This window comes from Arachis ipaensis, chromosome B4, assembly GCF_059453495.1.
Source record: "Arachis ipaensis isolate K30076 ecotype BB chromosome B4, ASM5945349v1, whole genome shotgun sequence".
NCBI lineage: Eukaryota > Viridiplantae > Streptophyta > Magnoliopsida > Fabales > Fabaceae > Arachis > Arachis ipaensis.
Window position 1 is genome coordinate 143257572 of NC_142439.1, and position 20572 is coordinate 143278143.

The 20572-nt window shown below is 38.0% G+C and overlaps 3 protein-coding genes across 5 annotated transcripts; 1 reads left to right on the forward strand and 2 right to left on the reverse strand.

Annotated features, from left to right (window-relative positions):
* Positions 1-5177: 5177 nt before the first annotated feature.
* LOC107637321 (uncharacterized) lies at positions 5178-6487 on the reverse strand. The gene is made up of 4 exons (XM_016340750.1): positions 6182-6487; positions 5840-6099; positions 5509-5744; positions 5178-5398 (listed from the first exon to the last, which is right to left on the reverse strand). The coding sequence occupies exons 1-4, from the start codon at positions 6485-6487 to the stop codon at positions 5178-5180; spliced, it is 1023 nt and encodes a 340-aa protein (XP_016196236.1).
* A 4628-nt stretch (positions 6488-11115) lies between these two features.
* Positions 11116-13584, forward strand: LOC107635375 (EID1-like F-box protein 2). 2 transcript variants are annotated; one of them, XM_016338845.3, is made up of 4 exons: positions 11119-11254; positions 11335-11428; positions 12007-12785; positions 13282-13584. In XM_016338845.3, exon 3 carries the CDS (start codon positions 12018-12020, stop codon positions 12768-12770), a length of 753 nt encoding a protein of 250 aa, XP_016194331.1. In that variant the 5' UTR covers positions 11119-11254; positions 11335-11428; positions 12007-12017; the 3' UTR covers positions 12771-12785; positions 13282-13584. The 2 variants fall into 2 exon arrangements, with proteins under 2 accessions (XP_016194332.1, XP_016194331.1); XM_016338846.3 differs by lacking the exon at positions 11335-11428 and having other exon boundaries at positions 11116-11254.
* A 786-nt stretch (positions 13585-14370) lies between these two features.
* On the reverse strand, positions 14371-19882 carry CLPB3 (casein lytic proteinase B3). 2 transcript variants are annotated; one of them, XM_088483411.1, is made up of 11 exons: positions 19345-19843; positions 18840-19058; positions 18430-18667; positions 18093-18288; positions 17639-17693; positions 17223-17373; positions 16658-16966; positions 16224-16489; positions 15704-15995; positions 15069-15649; positions 14371-14873 (listed from the first exon to the last, which is right to left on the reverse strand). In XM_088483411.1, exons 1-11 carry the CDS (start codon positions 19591-19593, stop codon positions 14541-14543), a joined length of 2889 nt encoding a protein of 962 aa, XP_088339537.1. In that variant the 5' UTR covers positions 19594-19843; the 3' UTR covers positions 14371-14540. The 2 variants fall into 2 exon arrangements, with proteins under 2 accessions (XP_088339537.1, XP_016194330.1); XM_016338844.3 differs by having other exon boundaries at positions 15069-15995; positions 19345-19882.
* Between the last annotated feature and the right edge of the window lie 690 nt (positions 19883-20572).

Sequence of the window (20572 nt, forward strand, 5' to 3'; positions counted from 1 at the left end):
TTCTTCTCTTGATATTCATCATTCTTTTCTCCTCTTTGTTAGCCCCTTCTTTCATTCTGTGACTTGTACTCTCAAATTCAAGACAGTAACCAAATGCATTTGCTGTCTTCTTCTTGCTTGAGAATAACACTGTAGAATCATTAGAATCTATGAAAGGTTCTTTCAGTTTGTTTTTGCTGTTGGATGAAGAACGTAATCTGCATTGGAACCATTGGCAGCGTAGTTTGGCTCTATGCTTTTTCGTTCTTTTCTTTAGCAATGAAGAGAACGTGAGTTGGGCACAATTTCACTTTTATTCCCTTTTTTTTCTCCGGACTTTCTAGTTCTGTGGGAACTCGAAAGCAAGAAACCACTATTCTTGACCTGTAGTATCAAAAGTCGATTTGTTGCGGATTCAAATCCGAGTCATAGAGAGTCTTTTCGATAACTAGAGTGATCCTGATACCATCCATATCACTTATCAAGTTCTTGAAATTTTGTGGAAATTCAAAAGATTCTTGGTTGACTGATTTTTTTTGTTTCTTTCTTTTGGAATTTATCCAAGCTGTGGATTATTGACATCTTCCATTCACCAGCTTGTGAGGGTATATTAAATTCTTATTTTATTTTTATTTGTTATTTTATCCTTTTCATCTAGAAATAAAATTTATTAAGTTAGTTATGCTTATCTTTCTCTAACAGAATCATCTAGAGATTTTCTGATTTTGGTTGTTTTAACTTATTTTAAAATTCAAAATCAATTTAGTAATTAGTATAAATAGGTAGCATTGTTCTCCCATAATATAAAACAACAACATATAATAAAAAAAATTCTTCATATTTTTTTTATTCTTTCATAGTTTTATTATGGTATCAGAGTCATGGTATCCTCCTTGAAGAGGATATATAAGCTACTAGGGGTAGCAATGGGTAGGGTAGGGTAGGGTTTGGATCCAACCCTAACCCTACCCGCTCTTAACCCGCGGGTACCCGATCCTACCCGCGGGTTACAAAAAATATACAACATTATTATATAACTTGATGATAATTTAAAATAGAATTAATTTTTATGTAAAAAAAAATATTAAATTATCAATTAATGATTTTCTTTTAGTGGTTAAGGATCTTTTGCATTTAGTGAGAGGTTTTTGATTCAACATCTACTTAAAACATATTTTTATATAAGTATATAACATAAACATATATAGAGTGCGGGTTGAGGCTCAACCCGTACCCTACCCGACCCGCACGAAAACCCTACCCGCACCCTACCCTACCCGCTGCGGATCGGGTTGGCAACCCTACCCGATCGGGTGGGGTCGGGTTGGGTACCCGCAGGTAGGGTACATATTGCCAGCCCTATAAGCTACCATCATTCTGGTGAGAAATCACTATGTAACCTCTTTCAATCTGAAAATTAATTTGGTTACGGAGAAAATAATGGTGATAACTTTGAATATGGATGCATGGTGAGTTTTTTATCAATGTGGACCTGGGTTATTCAGAGACCTGCAAAACGCAGGTAACATTTTGCAGTGGCGAAAAAAAAAATCTATAGACCTACAAAACGCAAGCTGCGATTGGACTGAGCAACGAAACCAGGGTGCGAAACGTGGCCTGCATGTTGAGAGGGGCAGTGTTGACCAACACAGAGCTAAGCAAAACGCAGGTTGCGTTTGTCAGCTCTGCACAGCCAATCCTAGCTGCATGCGCGCCACGTGTTGGAGAAGGCTGTTGGCGGGGTATTTAAAATGCAAAATGCAGAGGGGAGAGTTACTGAAGAGTAAGTGTTATGTGAGGGAGTTATTGGAGTGAAGAGTGTTGTTGTGTGAGGAAGATTGTGGGAGGAAGAAAAAGAGTGAAAAAGGTAGCTTCATTTAGTTATTAAATAAAAAATGGTTCAAAATTTTACTAGACCTAAAGATCACATTATTGAGTACTTGGATCATCCTCAATAAGTAAATTATTTTTTTTAATTTTATGAAAATAATATTTAATAAGAATAATGTTTATGAGTACTTGATCATATAATACCGTTTAAATTTTATGAGTACTTGGATCATATAATACTGTTTAATAAGAATAATGTTTAACGATATGTTTTTGTAGTGAAAAATAAATAATATTTAATTATTATTATTATTATTGTTATTATTATTATTATTATTATTATTATAAAATACTGTATAGTATTTATAATTAATTTTTAATAATAAAAAATAAATAAATATTTTTTTTAATATTTTATAATTAATTTTTAAGATAATAATAGTAATAATATTGTTTAGTTATCGTTTTATTATTATAATAATTATTATTATTGTTAGCCATTATAGAATATTGTATAATATTTATTATTATTTTTTAATAATTTATTATTATTTTTTAAGATAATAATGATAATAATGTCGTTTAGTTACCGTTTTATTATTATTATTATTATTATTATTATTATTATTATTATAGAACTGTATGATATTTATTATTATGTTGTGATAATAAATAGTAAATAAATATTTATTATTTTTTAATAATTATTATTATTTAATAAATGGTAAATAAATATTGTTTAGTTGCCGTTTTGATATTATTATTATTATTATTATTATTATTAATCGATATTATTTAGAATTTAATAATTAACATTTTTTTTGCAGGCTAACAGGAATTTGTTGCCTAGAAAACTCGATCCGCTCGATATCTTTAACGAGGTAGCCGCAGCGGCATTGGAGTTTACTGGATTTCAACACGTTTCACGAATAGGCAAAATGAGAGGTCATTTTGCAGTACTGAGTGCCTTGGTGGAACGCTGGCGGCCAGAGACTCACACATTTCATCTTCCGGTTGGTGAAGTCACGGTGACGCTGGAAGATGTGACCTATATTCTTGGTCTCCCAATTAATGGAGAGGCCGTTACGGGTAGATCAGACAGCAGTTACCAGTTTTTGGTGGAGAACTGCATTGCGTGTTTTGGTCAGGAGGCCGGTCCGCAAGATCACGTGTTGGGGAAGGTTAATATTGCATAGGTCCGGCGGTGCAGAGACAGCGAGTCGTGTGATACTCAGGAGTCGGTTGAGCGGTACGTCCGGGCACACATTTTCTGCGTGCTCAGAACTATTGTGTTTATGGATAAGTCGACCACTTCATTGAACTCGAAGTTTCTACCGCTACTTCGGGATTTTCACCGGATATCATCATACAGTTGGGGGCAGCCAGTTTGGCACATCTGTACAGATCGTTGTGTCGTGCATCACGATACAATTGTAAAGAGATGGATGGACCACTGACACTGCTTTTTGTTGAGCGTATGCCGCTCTTGGCACCTATACCCCGCGATCAGCTCGGCGATGTTGGTATTTCACTTGCGCGACGGTATTGGTTTTTATTGTTATTGTTATTGTTATTATTATTAATGTTATTATTACTATTATTATTATTATTATTATTATTATTATTATTATTATTGTGATTATTATTATTATTATGAATAAAGGACAAATCCGTCCCTGACCTTTTTTACCGCGGACTTTTTCGTCCTCGAGGGTTGGGAAATACGTTAATGTCCCTGACTCCCTAGAAAACTAGACATTTTTACCCCTCCATTAGAGTGTCTCCGTTTAGCCTTGACGGAAAACGGTGACGTGGCTCCGTGGCGCTGAGCTGGCCGTAACGGGCTGCCACGTCGGCTGGGCTTTTCAAAAAAGGACAAATATGTCCCCAGAGCCCAAAACGCAGTCGTTTCTCCCACATCCCCAATCTATGAAATCCTTGAACCCTAATCCTTCGAACACAGTCTGATAGTGAAGCGGGTGAAGGAAGAAAGGGAGCATTGCGGCCATGGCATCCGAAGGAGTGTCGTCAAGCTCGAGAAGGGGCCCAGTTCGGAACGGCAATGATGGAAAAGAGGGTGTGTCACCAAGGTGCTTCTGTGGAGAAAATGCAATCATGTTCATGTCGAGGACGAGCAGCAATCCGAACAGATTGTTTCTGGGATGACCCTTTTATAAGGTAAGCAAAGGACATCTGTGTAACTCCATTTGTGTTAGGGTTTATCCTCAATTCCAACTTTTTCTGAGCCTTGAGGATTGATTTTGTGCAGGTAAGACAACCATGCTGCAAGTTTTTTTTGTGGCTGGACAAGCACGTAGCCGGTCTTGGTACTGGTGTTACAAGGTACCTGGGGCAGGAGCAAATTCTGCATGGTGAAGAGCATCTCAGGATGAAAGACATGGAAAACAGGATATTGTTGTTGGAGAAGAGGATAGAAACGTTAGAGGTTAAAAAAAATTCAATTGGGTGGAGCATATGTGTGATGTTTGTTGTCCTGATTTTTGCTTTATTTAGTTGTAAGGAATGATGTAAGATTGGTGAAAATGTTGGAAATAAAATGTATTAAATCATTTGTGCATCTGGTATCACTTTGGGTCATGTTTGTGATTATGTTTGTGTGTAACAAAAGTTGGAAAAATCACAGGAAATAAAAGTTTCAACAACTGATATTTAGAGTGTAAAAGTATACATTCATCATCTAAACTGACATCAAAATAAAAGGAATGCTACTGTTAACATCTCCTTACTTGACAAGTGCTGTTTTAACTCAAAATAAAGACCCAAATCAAAAAAAGGAAATTGTATATAGAATTTGTGGTTATCAGTTATATTGGATCACATGTAAACAAAAAAAAAAAAAATCATAATATCGTCAGCCTTCACTCATGTTGATTCCCTAGATGCTGGGTCACTTGGTGACGTTCTTTGGAAGACTTCCTGAGCTGCTGCTTCCTGCGTTGTGCCAGACTGTCCTTGAACCAGTGGTGCCGGTGGCCTGAAGATCTTCTGCTTTGGTCTGAATTTTGATGGTTTTGGGCGAGAAGTGTTGCTAACATCCTGATCCTTGACGAATACCTTACTAATACTCATTAACCCTTGAACTATATGGAAATCAGACAGATAAGTCCCTGACAATGCAAACTTACCATTGGGGGTGGAGCTGACTGGGACAAAGGAAGCACAACTAGTTGTTGAGAGCTGGTTCCTCCTTGCTTCTTAGGCTTCTTCGTCTTAGGCCTCCAGTTGGGATTTGATGGAGCTCCTTTGCAGGTTTTGTAGTTGTGGCCCTTTTCACCACACTTACTGCAAGCCACCGAGAATGACTTCTTCAATTTTCCACCTTGCATCAATGGCTTAGCAGGATCTTTCTATCTGTTGTGAACTTTTGGCCGTCCAATAGGTCTCTTGATGATGGGGGGTTCTGGTTGTGAGTACTCAGTACGAGGCCAGAATTCTGCACTGGGGACTGGTTTGATGCAGTGTGAATATGTCCTCCTGATTGATTCCATACACAACCAGGGGTGCACATAGTCTTCTGTCTTGTCACGCCTCTTCACAATAGCAGCAAGTGCATGTGTGCATGGCATCCCTAACCAAGAAATGTTTTCGATTTGATCATAGAACAAATACAAGTTAAATTATAGGTGATAAAACAATTAACAATGTAATTAACAGGTTATAATTAGATTTGTGGTTTACCGATAAGTTGCCATCGATTGCAGGAGCAGGTGTACTTAATGAGGTCCACATCTACCTTGCTTCCTTTGCGGCTCACTTCGAACATTTTTCTTTCATTATCTCCAACCCACTCTGCTGTCCACTTTGTCCCAAGAGTAAGTAGTCTTTCCATCCGTTTTTGTTGTACTGGTGCTAGTTTACCAGGGTGATTTTCCAAGACTCGCTTGTGATTTACCATCCTCCTCATCAGGTAACACCTGATTTCTTCGCACATAGTTAGGATTGGCTTGCAGCGGTAATTAACAATTTTGGCGTTGAAGACCTCACACATGTTGTTAGTGAGGTTATCAACCTTAGGCCCATGCGAGAAATAAGCCTTGACCCATGTCTCTGGCTCAAACTTGGAGAGGTATTCCCAAGCCCCTGATTCACTGCCTTCAGCCTTTCCATACAGTCTTTGAACTCTGCAACTGTTGTGCATCTGGCACACTCCCAGACAACCTCTCTTATGTATAAATCTTTGAACCTATTAACGAAGTTCTTCCACATGTGCATCACGCAGTTCCTGTGCCTGGCTTTTGGCATGACTTCCTTTAAGGCAGGGAGTAAACCCTGCATTGAACATGAGCAACCATCATTTACAGTTCAGCAAATATATGCAGTGCGAAATTAATGAACCAATAATGCATAATACCTTTTGTTGATCTGAAATGAAGTTCCAGCCATGATTTGCATCGTCTCCTATGTCTGCCTGAAGGTTAGTCAAGAACCATTTCCAGGCATCCTTCGTCTCAGCCCTCACAACCCCATATGCAACAACATAAAATTGGTTGTTTGTGTCTTGGGGAACTGCTGCTAGAAGCCACCCCATGTAGTATGTCTTGAGAAAGCATCCATCCAGGTGCAGCAAAGACCTACACCCTTCTTTGAACCCTCGCTTACAGGCATCTAAGCATATGTATATTTTGTCGAAAACAGGGGGAGCTTCTGGGATTGTCATAAGTTCCAACCTTGCATTAGATCCTGGATTAGTACTTAAAATTTGCTCACAATAGTCCCTTGTCCCTTGTATTATTCCTTCTCGTTTCCCATAATCTTATCCCTGGCCTCAACCACTGCTCTATACACCATCTTAGGATGGGGAGCTAAAGAAAATTCTTCCTTCAGGAATTCAGTTGCCTCCCTAGTGGTCATGTGTGGTTGGGTAGCCATCCTCTTCACAATTTTCCTGCTGATCCAATGCTGGTCAGCTGCGTTACTCCCTAAATCCCTTGCACAACTATGCTTTGGTTGGTATGTCTTAATTTGGTAACATTGCAGAGTTTTGTTATAAGAAAGATGAACCAAGAAATTGCACTCTTCATCCTTGCAGCCCACTCTCACTCTCTCCCTATCATTCTTGATCCACTTAACCTCCCTACCTTCAGTAATGAAGGAGTCCTTCACCACATCTTTAAACCGTTCAACAGTTGCAAACCTCATCCCTAACTCAAATCTGCCCTGACCATGAGCATAGTCATCATCAAACTCTGGAAACTTGTGGCCTTCACCTTCATCCTCTGATCCCATAGGTGTGTGTAATTCTTCGGACTCGTACTCAAACATGATTTCCTCAGGCTCTGTGAGGACTTCACTTACATAGTATCTCCCTACATTATCCATTCCAGGCCTATTGCCACCACCTCCTCCATCACTAGGCCCAGCAGCAGACCCTAAACCACCTTCACCAGCTGCCCCTTTTTTAGTCTGACCGCTATCTTCTCCACTTGGATTCTCCCTTTTACCATCTTGCACATTCTTCTTACCTTTCTTATACTTATCCTTCATCCCTTGTCTCTTTGTGACTTTCTTCTTGGGGGTTATCACCTTCTTTTTTTGGCTCCGTTACTCTTTTCCTCTTACCACCAACAGCCCCTATACTACTGTCAAAATCACTTCCATCACTCTCCAACCCAGCTGGTGGAGGTTTATATAATACATCTTCGGTGCTCTCATACCTATCATCCGATGAAGAGGATGTCTTTAATTCCTTTAATATTTCATCCACATCCACTTCATCGTCACCATCCTTGCCAGCATCATCTACTACCTCCGGAGCATCAACGGGGTGGTCAAAGTAAATGTGGAACTCGAGAGACTGTTGGTCCTTCACTAAGTTATCCCGCATTGCATTGATCCCTGCGTCCCCGGTTAACTCGTTCAGCCCAGACTCAAGCAACCCACTTGTTCGATCATACCAGTATACTGCCTTGTACGACTGGTATCCCAAACCCTTAAATAAGGTTACAAGGTCCCCGAAGTTCACAAAATCTAGGTCCATCTCCGAGAACCTCTCTTCTTTATCATTCTGATAAACAAGAACACCATCACTACCTCTCACAAAGCTACCTCCGTGGTGAAAAACTGGCACCACAAAAACATCCACCATCTGAAATTTACCAACAAACAACTATGTGTCAATACTACATTACATTCAAAATTTATTACATAACCCCCCATTGCCCTAACACAATACCTCCTACGACTACTACACATCATGCTCTAAAAACTATTTTTTGCCCTCATTACACCACTGTTACACACACTGTCAACATGCACGCATGATCACTTCACCCTTAGTACAAACTACAGAAACTTCAGGAGTAAGGAAGGCGATCTTACCTTGAAAGGAAGACGGCAGTGCTAACCTCCACAGTAACCTTCTTTCTTGCCTTCGACAGCTAATTTACCGAACGCCGATTGCTCTTTCACGTAGTGCAATTTTTGGAAGGAGAAACAGGGGGAGGAATTTTGATCGTTTTGGTGTTATGTGTATTGCGTGTGTGAGTTATGCTTAGTTTCGAAAGGTTGGGGAGAAACGGCTGCGTTTTGGGCTCTGAGGACATATTTGTCCTCTTTTGGAAAGCCCAGCCGATGTGGCAGCCCGTTACGGCCAGCTCAGCGCCACGGAGCCACGTCACCATTTTCCGTCAGGGCTAAACGGAGACACTCTAACGGAGGGGTAAAAATGTCTAGTTTTCTGGGGGGTCAGGGACATTAACGTATTTCCCAACCATCGAGGACGAAAAAGTCCGCGGTAAAAAAGGTCAGGGACGAATTTGTCATTTACTCTATTATTATTAATTCATAGTTAGCTTCGAATTCCTCTTCACTGTCATTATTATTTTCTTCCCAATCTATATCCCTGAGCTCATCAACATTGACCTCCTCTCCAACCTCGCCCAACTCTGACTGCTGTTCGAACTCAACGTACAGCTCTATCATCGGCACATGAAATTGAGTTTGTTGATAAATACATAACATCTGCTGCATACTGGCATCGTCAGTGATGGGCATCATTTGAAACTGTATCAGCCCACCAAATACTTGTACAGGATTCTTGTATAAAATATTGCTCACCTTTTTTGAAATGTGGCTTTGAATGTTATTACAAAGTCCATTTTGCAACTCTACAAAACTCATGGTACATGGAATAGCAAATGACAACGGACATTCACAAACAAAAGTTATTCCTCATGTGTGTTTAGTATAACCTCACCGTTATAATATACTCGTAAATTTGCAATATTTTCCATAACTGCAATCTCACCTAATCCGATTTTTTTGACACACCTGACTGCCAAAAAAACTCAGCACTACGACATATGTGTAAGAAAGAAGAATACAATGAGTAAAAATGGAGTAAGGCAAGCTGAATGAGAGTGTTGCTTCGTATTTATAGGCCGGACCCTTGTTTAAAATATTTTTTTAAAACAAAACGCAACATACGTTTTTAGTTTCTCCAAAAAAAAAAGCTGACAGCCCATAAAACGCAACCTGCGTTTATGAAAAAGCTGACACCAAAAAATAAAACACAAGATGCGTTTTGTTACTTCAAAAAAACTTTTTTTTATGCCCACATCAAAACGTAGCCTACGATTAGGTTAAAAGGAAATTTAAAAAAAAAATTAAAATGTTTTGAAAAAACAAAACGCATGCTGCGTTTGTCTTTTTCTCTCAAAAAATAAAATAAAATAAATAAAAACAAAGCTAAGCGTAACCCACGTTTTGAGTAACTTCCATAGCAGTGGAAATATTGGTCATGCATCCATTTTATTGGACAACACCAATACCAAACCCATAATGAAAAAAATGAGCCCTTTCAATTCCCTTCCACAATGAATAATCAATATTTCAATTTAGTTCAAGATCCAACCAAGCCCTATTATATCCATCCAAGTGAAAATCTACCTTAGTCTTGATTATCCCTATTCTCACATAAAACAACTACCATTCATGGAATAAATCATTCACTGTGACTATAATTTTCAAAAATAAATATGAATTTCTTATCGGCAGTTTCGTCTGTACTTCCTTCCGGCAGTTCCGTCCGCGCTTCCTTCCGGTAGTTCCGTCTGCGCCTTCTTCCGGCAGTTCCGTCTGCGCCTTCTCCCCGCAGTTGCCTTCATTCCGGTAGTTCCGTCCGTGCTTTCTTTCAGCAGTTCCGTCTGCACTTCTTTCTGACAATTCTGTCTGCATTTTGTTTCAGCAGTTCCATCTACACTTTTATTGCGCTCTACGTGCGCTCTCTAAAGATTATTCTTATCACACTCTATGCGTTCTCTTTGAAGATCACTCTTACTCTTATCGTGCTCTTTGAAAATCACTCTTCATCTTTTTTTTTTTTCATAGTTTTATTATATATAATAACAACAACAATAATCAATAAAGTCTTATTCTATTAAATAATATCAGGTATATAAATTAAAAAAAAAACTTTAATTGCCATTGAGTTTTTTTTTATTTCTACAATAACTATCTATACAAAAATCTCTTTTAACTATTTTGTATATAATTTTATTTTAACCTTTTTTTATCTTTCAACATTTGTCGTCTTCTATCACATTCATGTTCTTGATTGAATATTCAATTGATTTTTTCTTTATCCAAACTAGATGATTAGATCCTGCTTCATATAACATGTTTTCTGGTCATATTCATTAAAATTTAGATACAATAATGGTCATTGGAGTGAGTGAGATTTTGAAAAATGAAAATATCTCAGAAGCCTACTTTGGTTTGAGTGTTTGACATAAGCAAACACACAAGCAAAACAGTTACACAAAGATATTTATATTTTTAATCACAAAATTGGAAAAGGGAACTGAAACTTGGAGCATTCTGGAGCTGCCACGTTGCTACTTGAGCCAACAAAAATATTTGGTTCCTACTTCCGACACAAAAAAATCTAAACTTTTTACAAATTACTATTTTTTTATCCTCTTTTGTTGGATCAAAAACGATGTTGTGGTGCTTCAAGCACACGCCATATTACGAAAATGACCTTCCCCTTATTACGCTAACGCCACGTGCACACGCTTATATTACCAAATTAAACTCGCTCTGTAAGAGCGACACGTGCCCCTTCCTTGGTTTACGAAAATGACCTTTCAGTTGGTACGCGAATGACACGTCATGGATAATGGACCCCACAGAACCAAAATCCACAATGCCACATCACTATGATGACGTGTCATTGGACAGGTGTCTCTTTTTAACTGGGCCTTGTTTCTTAAGGCGATTCTACCAACACCGTGCACTCTATGATTGAAAAAAATGGATATATTTACAGTTATCGTTGCAAATTGAAATCGTAGCTAGAAAACTATCTTCTTCGTTTTGAAGTTTGAACTCTCTGTTTCTCTCTGCATTTGAAAGTAACTACCTTGTTACCTTTATTTAATTCTTCTATGAAGTTTTTGTTTGACCAAATTGACCCTGCTGTTAGGTGAGTTACTCAACTAACTTGCTTCTTCTTCCTTGGAAGTTCTTATATTTATGTGTGTTGATCTTTGGTGTTTTTCTTAGCTTTGTGTTCTTTTCCGAATGGTTCCGGTGGTGGGTTTTTTCTGGGGTTATAAGGTTTGGAGGCTACGCTGAAAGCAGGGTGAATTGAACTGAGGTGACGGGAATTCTTTTCTTTTATGATTCAAGTTTTTATCTTTTTGATATTTTTGAAGTTGCTGTCACCAATTCCTCTCCTAAGTTCAATGCTTGGGTTTTGGGTTGATTTTTCATCATCTGGGGCTTGAAGGGTTTTGGAAATCTCTAATTTTGCCTGAATTGTAGTAGGAATTCACTTTTGTTTTGTCTCTAAGAGGAACCGTGTTGAAGTTTCTGTGATCCTTTCTTGGCTTTTTTCATGTGTTTGGTTGAGAACTTGAGAAAATGTAGTACTCCTCCATCCATGAATAATTGTTGGGGTGAGAAAATAAACAAAACTGAATGCTATACATTAAGTTTTGGTTGTACCAAATTTCTCTCTTGAATAGTTCATGGATGGACGTTCTAGAATATTCCGTTTTCAAGTTAGGGGTTTAGCATCGTTCGGTATTGGTTTCATTAGTTGATATTTACTTGATTCCATGAAGTAACTTGGTGTGTAGGCTTTCTCATATTCGTTGATATTTGATACCATAAAGTTTTTCAACAAAGAGTTGTTATAACTTATAATAATTTATTGAGAATTTTTCTTGCCAGGTGATGAAAAAATGATCCTCAATAAGCAGTACCGATGCATACACTCGGCTAGCTGCCAATGCACTAAAGGGCATATAAGTGAAGATGTGATATTCTTATTGTTTCATAATTTGAATTGGAATCCCAAGCTAATTGCAACTTTTTCATGTGTGTGCAAATGGTTTGATGATCTTGCCAAGAGAGTTCTATGGAAAGAGTTTTGTCGAACGAGGGCTCCAAGGATGATCCGTGATCTGCAATCCGGTGTGAGCCACATTGTTGATGGGAATTGGAGGGCCCTAGGAAAGCTGCTTATATACTGTACAGGATGCACACATGGTACCTTGTTCGGTCAAATTGGTATCCCCGGTCACTTTGTTTATCAGACTCGGTTTTCTAGAACTTCAGGGAAGAGCTTTCTTTTGCGACGATGCAGAACCGATGTTCTGTATGTGTCCTATCCTTGTGAGCATCCAGACCAAGGTGAAGATAAAAATATAGGATTTTTCCGTGGCGTGTTTAAGTCGTTCGGAACTTCCAAGGTCAGAAAGATGCTTATTAACAAGGCTGCAGAACTCCATCCTACACAAGTTTGCATTTATTGCAAGGCGAAGTTGTGGAACATGCGGCAGGCCAGAATGATCCCTCAAAGTGCTAGTTCCTGGTTGGGTTCCTATGAAGATGGTGTTGAGTATTATGTGTGCCTCAACGGCCACATGCTTGGGACATGCACCTTGTTACCATTGTCTGATTCAGAAGAGGTATCCTCATCAGAGGAGGAATAGTTAACTGATTCTTAGGTACTTTCTCTCTGCTTATTTATGTTTACATATATATATATATATCCATAAGAGTTCTTCATGATAGAAGTATAAAAGGATACTGTGGAAGATTTAGTTGGACAGTGGCATCCTCATTTCAACATATAATCCCTAAATACAATTTGTATTATTAGCACTTCCTCACCCAAGATTTTGTTGTTTCTCTTCTAATGCTAGAACTTGGCCTCACTTTAGGCTCAATTATCATGCTATTTGGTGGGTTTGTTAAATTTTATTTTTATTTTGGATCATTATCATGTTTAGTGCTGACTTTGATGATTGAATTTGAAGGATTTCCTTGCACTAAATTTATACATTTGGTAAAATTAGGCCTTTTTGCTATACCGTATAAGGTCTGATAGTATTGGTCAATATTAATAAACAAATTTTTATAGTTATATGGTCTTATCCATTCTTGAAGGTATATGTGATAACTGCTGTATTGCTCATAGCATCTCTCGTTGTCTTTGAACAGATTGGCAGCAAGTCCTGACAAGAAGGTTGAACTTCTGTGTCAGATTTCTCTTCAAGTGCACCATTACCATTTAGCTTTGAGCTTTAGGTTGTGGTGTGTCAAATCATGCCAGCATTTCCCAGGAAGGACCATGATGCTGAGAACCAACATTTCTTGTGAATTTTGGCATGGATGGTTGTTAGTCATTACTGCTAACTATGTGATATACCATGTATCGAGTGAGATTTTGTTGATGTAACACTTTCTCAGTATACCATGAGGATTCATTAGCATGTTATCAGAATCGCCACAAAATCTTTTCACTAGTTTTGTAGACTTTTATCGAGTTAAAATTAGTTTAGACTGAAAAGTACAAACCTAATCTACTTTCCTAAATGCTCCTTCCATTTCTTTTTATTTGTTGGTGCATTCTTAAATTATTTAAGTTTGTCTTATAAGTTTGTTAAAAATTTTAAAAGTATTTCTAAGAATTTCAAAAATATCTCTAAATAAGTAGGAGGGTTTGAGGTCAGAGAAAAACATATTTTGAAAATGATTATGATGGTGAATAGTTTTTTAAAGGGTAACATTGGAAAAAATGTTGACTATTTTGACCAGAAGAATTTGGATATAGAGATAAGATTGATGCAAATTGAAAACATTAAAAACAAAATTAAAATAAATTAAATTTTAAGAGTAATTTTGAAATTTTGAATAAATTTTAAAAACAAAAAGTATACTTTCTTTATTTATTAATTAAAGATATATTAATCTCACTAGATAAAGCTTTGTTGTTGTTATTAATTGAAAGATATATTAAAAAGTGTAACAAATAAAGAGAATAAGAAAGGACACATCTCAGAAAATGAATATGTTGACAGAAGAACGGGATTAAAAGTAAAGCTGATTATTGCGTAACGGAGTTCTGCAGTCGGGAAAATTTTGACCAAAACCGTGATTTAACATCCAAGTTCGGCACAGCTTAAAAACAAACTAAGCCTTGTTCATATTTAGCACTGTTAACATCACGAATTATGATGGGTTAATTTACTAATCTCACAGTAGATATGTTATTAGATAATATTTACAATACTTTTTGGAAGACAAATGTGAATTATGAAGTGTTGTATTTGTATTGATCATTGGTCACTAAGCAATTTTGTTACTATATATTTGATGCAAACTATACCAGGATCATTATTCAATCGGTTTAACAAAACCAATATACACTCAAATTTATGACACTTAGCATGTGATGCAATAAGGAACTATAAAGCCTTTCAAGATGTCTGTGGAAAAGGTTCCAAGCTGTCTTGAGTGGAAGGTTCTGCTGAATCAGGTTCAATCTTCCTAAAAGTAAGCTTTTGTTGGGGAAGTTGGCCGTTGGAAAATGCTGTGACCTCTGTGTCTATTAAGATTGTGTCTTCATCCTTGAATTCTCCTCTAAGAATGCCCTTGGCAAGTTCATTCTCTACATTCTGCTGAATCACTCGCTTTACTGGCCTTGCACCATAGTTTGGATCATACCCTAGACTTCCAAGAAGTTCAATAGCAGCATCTGTCACCTTGATTTTCATCTTCTTGTCCGAAATTCTCTTCTGCACGCGCTCCAACTGTAATTGACAAGAGGAGGAGTGTGTTAGACCATCGACTGTAACATGAAACTTCGAATTTTAACAGGTCAAGAATGTAGTTAGCATCAATCATAGACTGATCAAGCACGCTAATCCTAATGAGAATCATCAATTAATTTGGATATTAGAGAAATTTTCAAGTGTAGCTGAGAATGTACTTGGTAGTTAAATTACCTGTAACCTCACAATGCTACTAATTTGTTCACGATCTAGAGGCTGGAAAACAATATACTCATCAACTCTGTTCATGAACTCTGGGCGGAAAACAGCTCTTGCTGCGTCCAGTACGCGCTGCTTTATGGTTTCATAAGTTGATTCTTTCGACTCGGTCTCATCATCAGTGTTGATTATGTATTGGGATCCAACATTCGAGGTCATAATGATAACTGTGTTAGTAAAACTCACTGTGCGGCCCTGCGAGTCGGTCACTCTTCCATCATCCAAGATTTGAAGGAATACATTGAAAACATCCGCATGTGCCTTCTCGATCTCGTCAAACAGAATAACAGCATAAGGTCTGCGGCGAACCGTCTCAGTAAGTTGACCTCCCTCTTCATACCCAACATATCCAGGTGGAGCTCCAATCAATCTTGAAACTGCATGCTTTTCCATGTACTCACTCATATCGATTCTTACAAGTGCTTCTTCTGTGTTGAACAAGTAGGAAGCAAGTGCCTTAGCCAGTTCTGTCTTTCCCACACCCGTTGGTCCCATAAACATGAAACTAGCAATTGGACGATGAGGATCCGAAAGACCTGCTCTTGACCGTTGGATTGCCTCGGCTACTGCCCTAACAGCAGGGTCTTGACCGACCACACGCTTATGGAGCACATCTTCCAAATACAACAACTTCTCCCTCTCTGATTGTTGTAGTTTTGAAACAGGTATACCTGTCCACTTGCTTACAATTTCGGCAATATCATTTCCTGTAACTTCCTCCCTCAGCATAGACTGGCCGGAGCTCATGTATTCATCCAACTCCTTCTCTGCAGTTTCCAGTTGCCGTTGCAAGGAGTTCAGACTGCCATACTTTAATTCAGCAGCACGGTTAAGATCATACTCCCTCTCAGCCTGTTGGATCTCAAGATTCACCCTGTCTATCTGCATATGTAGAGATTAACCAACGATGAGTATCTGCTATTGATGTTCAATTACAAGAAAGTAATCTTTTTACATGATTAAATTTATATTCAATTATAATCAACAACACCACCTGTTTACTAACATGTTATTTAAGTTGATATAGACACAAGTACAAAACAAATTTCACATACATTTCATCAATCTATTTTAAACAAGAGAGTGAACACTTGAATAAAAATAACACACCTCTTCTTTGATTGATTGAATTCGAGTCATTACTGACTTTTCATGCTCCCACTGTTCAGTGAGCTCAGCCTGTTTCTCTTTCAAAAGAGAGAGCTCTGTCTCGAGACGATTTAGCCTGTCTCTTGAGGCCTTATCTGTATCATTTGTTAGAGAGAGTCGCTCCATCTCTAGTTTCAAGACTGACCGGTTGATCTCGTCAAGTGCAGTAGGTTTAGAAGTAATTTCCATTTTCAGTTTGGCAGCGGCTTCATCAACCAGATCAATAGCTGCAATTTGACAGTAGCTAGGAGTGAGCGTCTAACGTCTTATACATTATAAGCATCATTGATGCCAGAAAAGAAAATTGACTTAGAAGTGTAATAAAGGAGGATAAGCCAGAAGCATATATTGCTCATATAAAACTAATCTTTTGCGAATGCATAGACTATTATTACCTTTGTCAGGCAAAAATCTTCCACTGATATATCGATCTGAGAGAATTGCAGCTTCCACAAGTGCACTGTCCGAAATTCGGACCCCATGATGAAGCTCATACCTTTCCCGCAGCCCCCTCAGTATTGAAATAGTATCTTCAACTGTAGGTTGGTCGACATAAACTTGCTGAAAACGACGCTCTAGAGCTGGGTCCTTCTCAATATACTTGCGATACTCATCTAATGTTGTAGCGCCAATACAACGCAGCTCTCCCCGACCAAGCATAGGCTTTAAAAGATTACCAGCATCCATAGCACCATTTGTGGCACCTATAATATGATGGATTAAAATTGCAATCAAATCCAACGTTCTACATGTTAATTTCAAAATCACACCACTTGGCATAAACTGGGAATATAAGTAATATATTAGGAAGAGAACATCATCTAATATCATAACCTCCACTAATCTAAAGTCTTGGAAGATAAAACAATTTGTGATTAGGGGTCTACTATAGACCTTTCAAGCAACTTTAAGCATACCTAAAAATCAGCTATCTGAAAGAGGAAAGTTGAAGCTTATTACCTGCCCCAACAACTGTGTGGATCTCATCAATAAAAAGGATTGTCTGACCCTCAGATTCTGTTACTTCTTTAAGGACAGCTTTTAGCCTGTCCTCAAATTCTCCCCGGTACTTTGCTCCAGCAATAAGTGCACCCATATCAAGTGATATAAGCTGAAACAAGAAAAGCAAATAAGATCAACTTTACAACTCCAAGAAATTATGCAAACTTAAACGAGGAGGATTAGGGGGGAAAACATTAATGTTCCTTTTAAAAATGAATTAAACCAATGATGGTAGAGGATACAATAGTGATCATGACATATTGACATCAACATTTTAAACCGAATTAGAAACATAAATGCATTGTTCGGTTCCTTTCCTTCCCCCTTCTTACCGACTCTCAAGAATAGCCCCAGAATTTGGATAAAGCACATACCCTACGGTTCATTAAAGCCTGAGGAACATCTCCTTGCACAATTCTCTGAGCAAGCCTGTTACCAAGGAAGGATTAGGTCAATATGTAGAAGGTAGTAAGTAATATTAACAAGCGCATCCAGACCAAGATCAAAGTGAGAACAGAATCACTTGAATCAATCACAGATGCCAACCTCTTAAACACAGTAACACACACCCTATTTTTAAGAAGTATTTTCACAAGTATTGTGAACTTATAGCCAAGTTTAATTTATTTTCTTAATTTTCAAAATGAATATATACCATCATAAGTTTAAATAAAATTATGTCATTTTCAACGTGATTCACAGGTTCCATTGCCAGTATTTATGAACTATGCTGGACAGTAAAATGAAGGCCTTCAAATATAGCAACTCATTAAAAATATAATTCATTTTCCAGCCAAAGTGACAGCAAAGATGAGACCTAGCACTCACCCTTCAGAAATTGCAGTCTTTCCTACACCAGGCTCACCAATTAGCACAGGATTGTTCTTTGTCCTCCTGGAGAGAATCTGGATGCACCGACGTATTTCGTCATCTCTTCCTATGACTGGGTCAAGTTTTCCCGCTTTAGCCATTGCTGTCAAATCTTTCCCATATTTTTCCAAGGCTTCATACTTCCCCTCCGGATCTACAACAAATAAAAAATTATGCTCGAACAAGATGAAATGCTGACAAGGGTATGTAACGTACAGATCCTAACACCTTAGAGAGACATACATTGTACATTAGCATTTGTCATATGTAAAAGACAAATGGAAAATAGCATTACCTTGGTCAATAACTGACTGGCGTCCCCTAACAGACTCTATTGCAGATTTTAGCGTCTGCTGCGATATTTGGAAATCTCTAAATAACTGCTTCCCGAAACGTTGATCTTGGGTAAAACCAAGAAGGAAGTGTTCAACTGAAACAAATGAATCCCCATATTCTTTCTTGTAGTCCCTGGCTCTCTGAATCAATGCCTCCAAATCACGCCCCAACATTGAACCAGCTGATTCCCCTAGAACCTAACATATTTTGACACAGGTTAAACAACTAAATTCCCAGTATTCAGATAACAGAACCATAAACAATGAACAACTATCTTATCCTCTAATGAGTAGCAAAAACCAGCCAACAAAATGCAACAATACAAGCTATCATATTATAGTTCAAACTTGCTCTACTTTAGTCAATTACCTTGGGTTGCCTCTGAATGTACTTGTCAGTAGCTTCTAGAAGCCGAGTGTTATCAACTCCAGCCTTGGAAAAAATCCTGCGAGCAAGACCATTCTTTTGCTCCAACAAAGCCTTCATCAAGTGCTCAGTCTCCACAATCTGATGCTTGTTCTCCTTCGCCACCTCCGGCGAGGAAACTATCGCCTGCCACGCCATTTCGGTGAACTCTTGCTGCGTAATCTGCCATTACATAAAAGCCAAAAACATCATCCCCTGCATCCCACAAGCTTCAACCAAAGTACCAAATCCCAAATACCATAAAAAAAACAAGATATAACCAAGATTCCACATTAATTTTGATTGCAAAGAAGCTGAGAAAATCACCGACGTGATTAGTTTGTTGAGCTAGGTTAGTTGGTTAGTTAGTTATATTACTATAATTAGCTACACAAGTAGCTCCATTACAATCAATTGCAAGGTTATACACTGAAACTGAATGAAATTTGAAGCAAATATGAAATGTTACCCTTCCACTTGAAGCTTCACAGCGAACAGAGAAACGTTGGGGATTGCTATGAGTTGTTGTCCGAAACCCATTTGCAAAATGGTTCCTTTTGGTGATGGGAAGCGATCTCAGGAAGTTGAAGGGCTTTGAAGGGAAAGCAAGGGAGGAGTAGCGAGGATTAGAAAGAAGAGCACGGTGGTTCCTGCTGCATGAAATTGGAACAGAGTGGGAAAGTGAAGAGAGACCCGGAAACGACGTCGTAGAAGCCATGGGTAGAAAAAAAAGATAGTGTTGGTTAGCAGTTAGTAGCAGCTGAAATGAAGAGTGAAGAGTGAGAGAATTAATTGATTAAAGAAGCTGAGAACTTTAACGTTGCTTGCGCAGTGAGGAGAAGAAAAGAAGAATTAAAAGAGAAAAAGAAGAGAGTTGGAGTGAGTGTGGAGCATTCGGGGAGGTTCCATCACATTCCAAATTTTGGAAGCGTTCTTGTCTCTCTCTTTCACAGTTGAGTCCCGTCGTGAAAATGACGTCAACACTCGCCGAGGATTTCATCCTTTCTGGAATCAGACACGTGGATTCGTGTTTAAGATATCCCGGGCCCAATTTCCCCGCCAAATAAAAGGTCCATGTCATGTGTTTATTTAAAAAAAAAAAAATTGGTAGTCTAATAAAATGGCTCATTTTTTTTTCATATAAAAATATTATTGGTGTTTTTAACGGGAACAGTAGCATATAGGTTCAGTTTAGATACAGTTTAATTAATTTTTTTTAAAAAAATAGTTTAAATAATAAATAACTATATTAAAAGTAGCTTATAAATAAGTTATTTTGTATTTGAATTTTTAGTTTTAAAAGTGCTTATTTTATAGAAATGTGATAACAAATAGTAGTATTAGGAAAAAAGTCATTTTTAAGTCAAAAGCTCAAAAAAATCACTTTTAAAACTTCTCAAACGGACCCTTAGTATATTTGTAGATCACTAAACTTGTCAGTTGGGCAGCTGCAATACATGAAAGATGTGACTCAACACGTAGAGGCGTGTTGTCAACAGTCAACACGTGGAAGGCATGCTGACTCAGCACGTGGGAGCGTGATGTCGACTTGTTGCACTCTGATTAGTTGGCAATGCAACACGTAGTCTGCGTGTTGAGTGTTCTTCCTATATAAGGCAAACTCTCAGTACCATTTCATTGCAAAAAGGAGAGCTGTTTAAATGTGTTTCTGGTGTAATGGAGAGTACCACAAATTT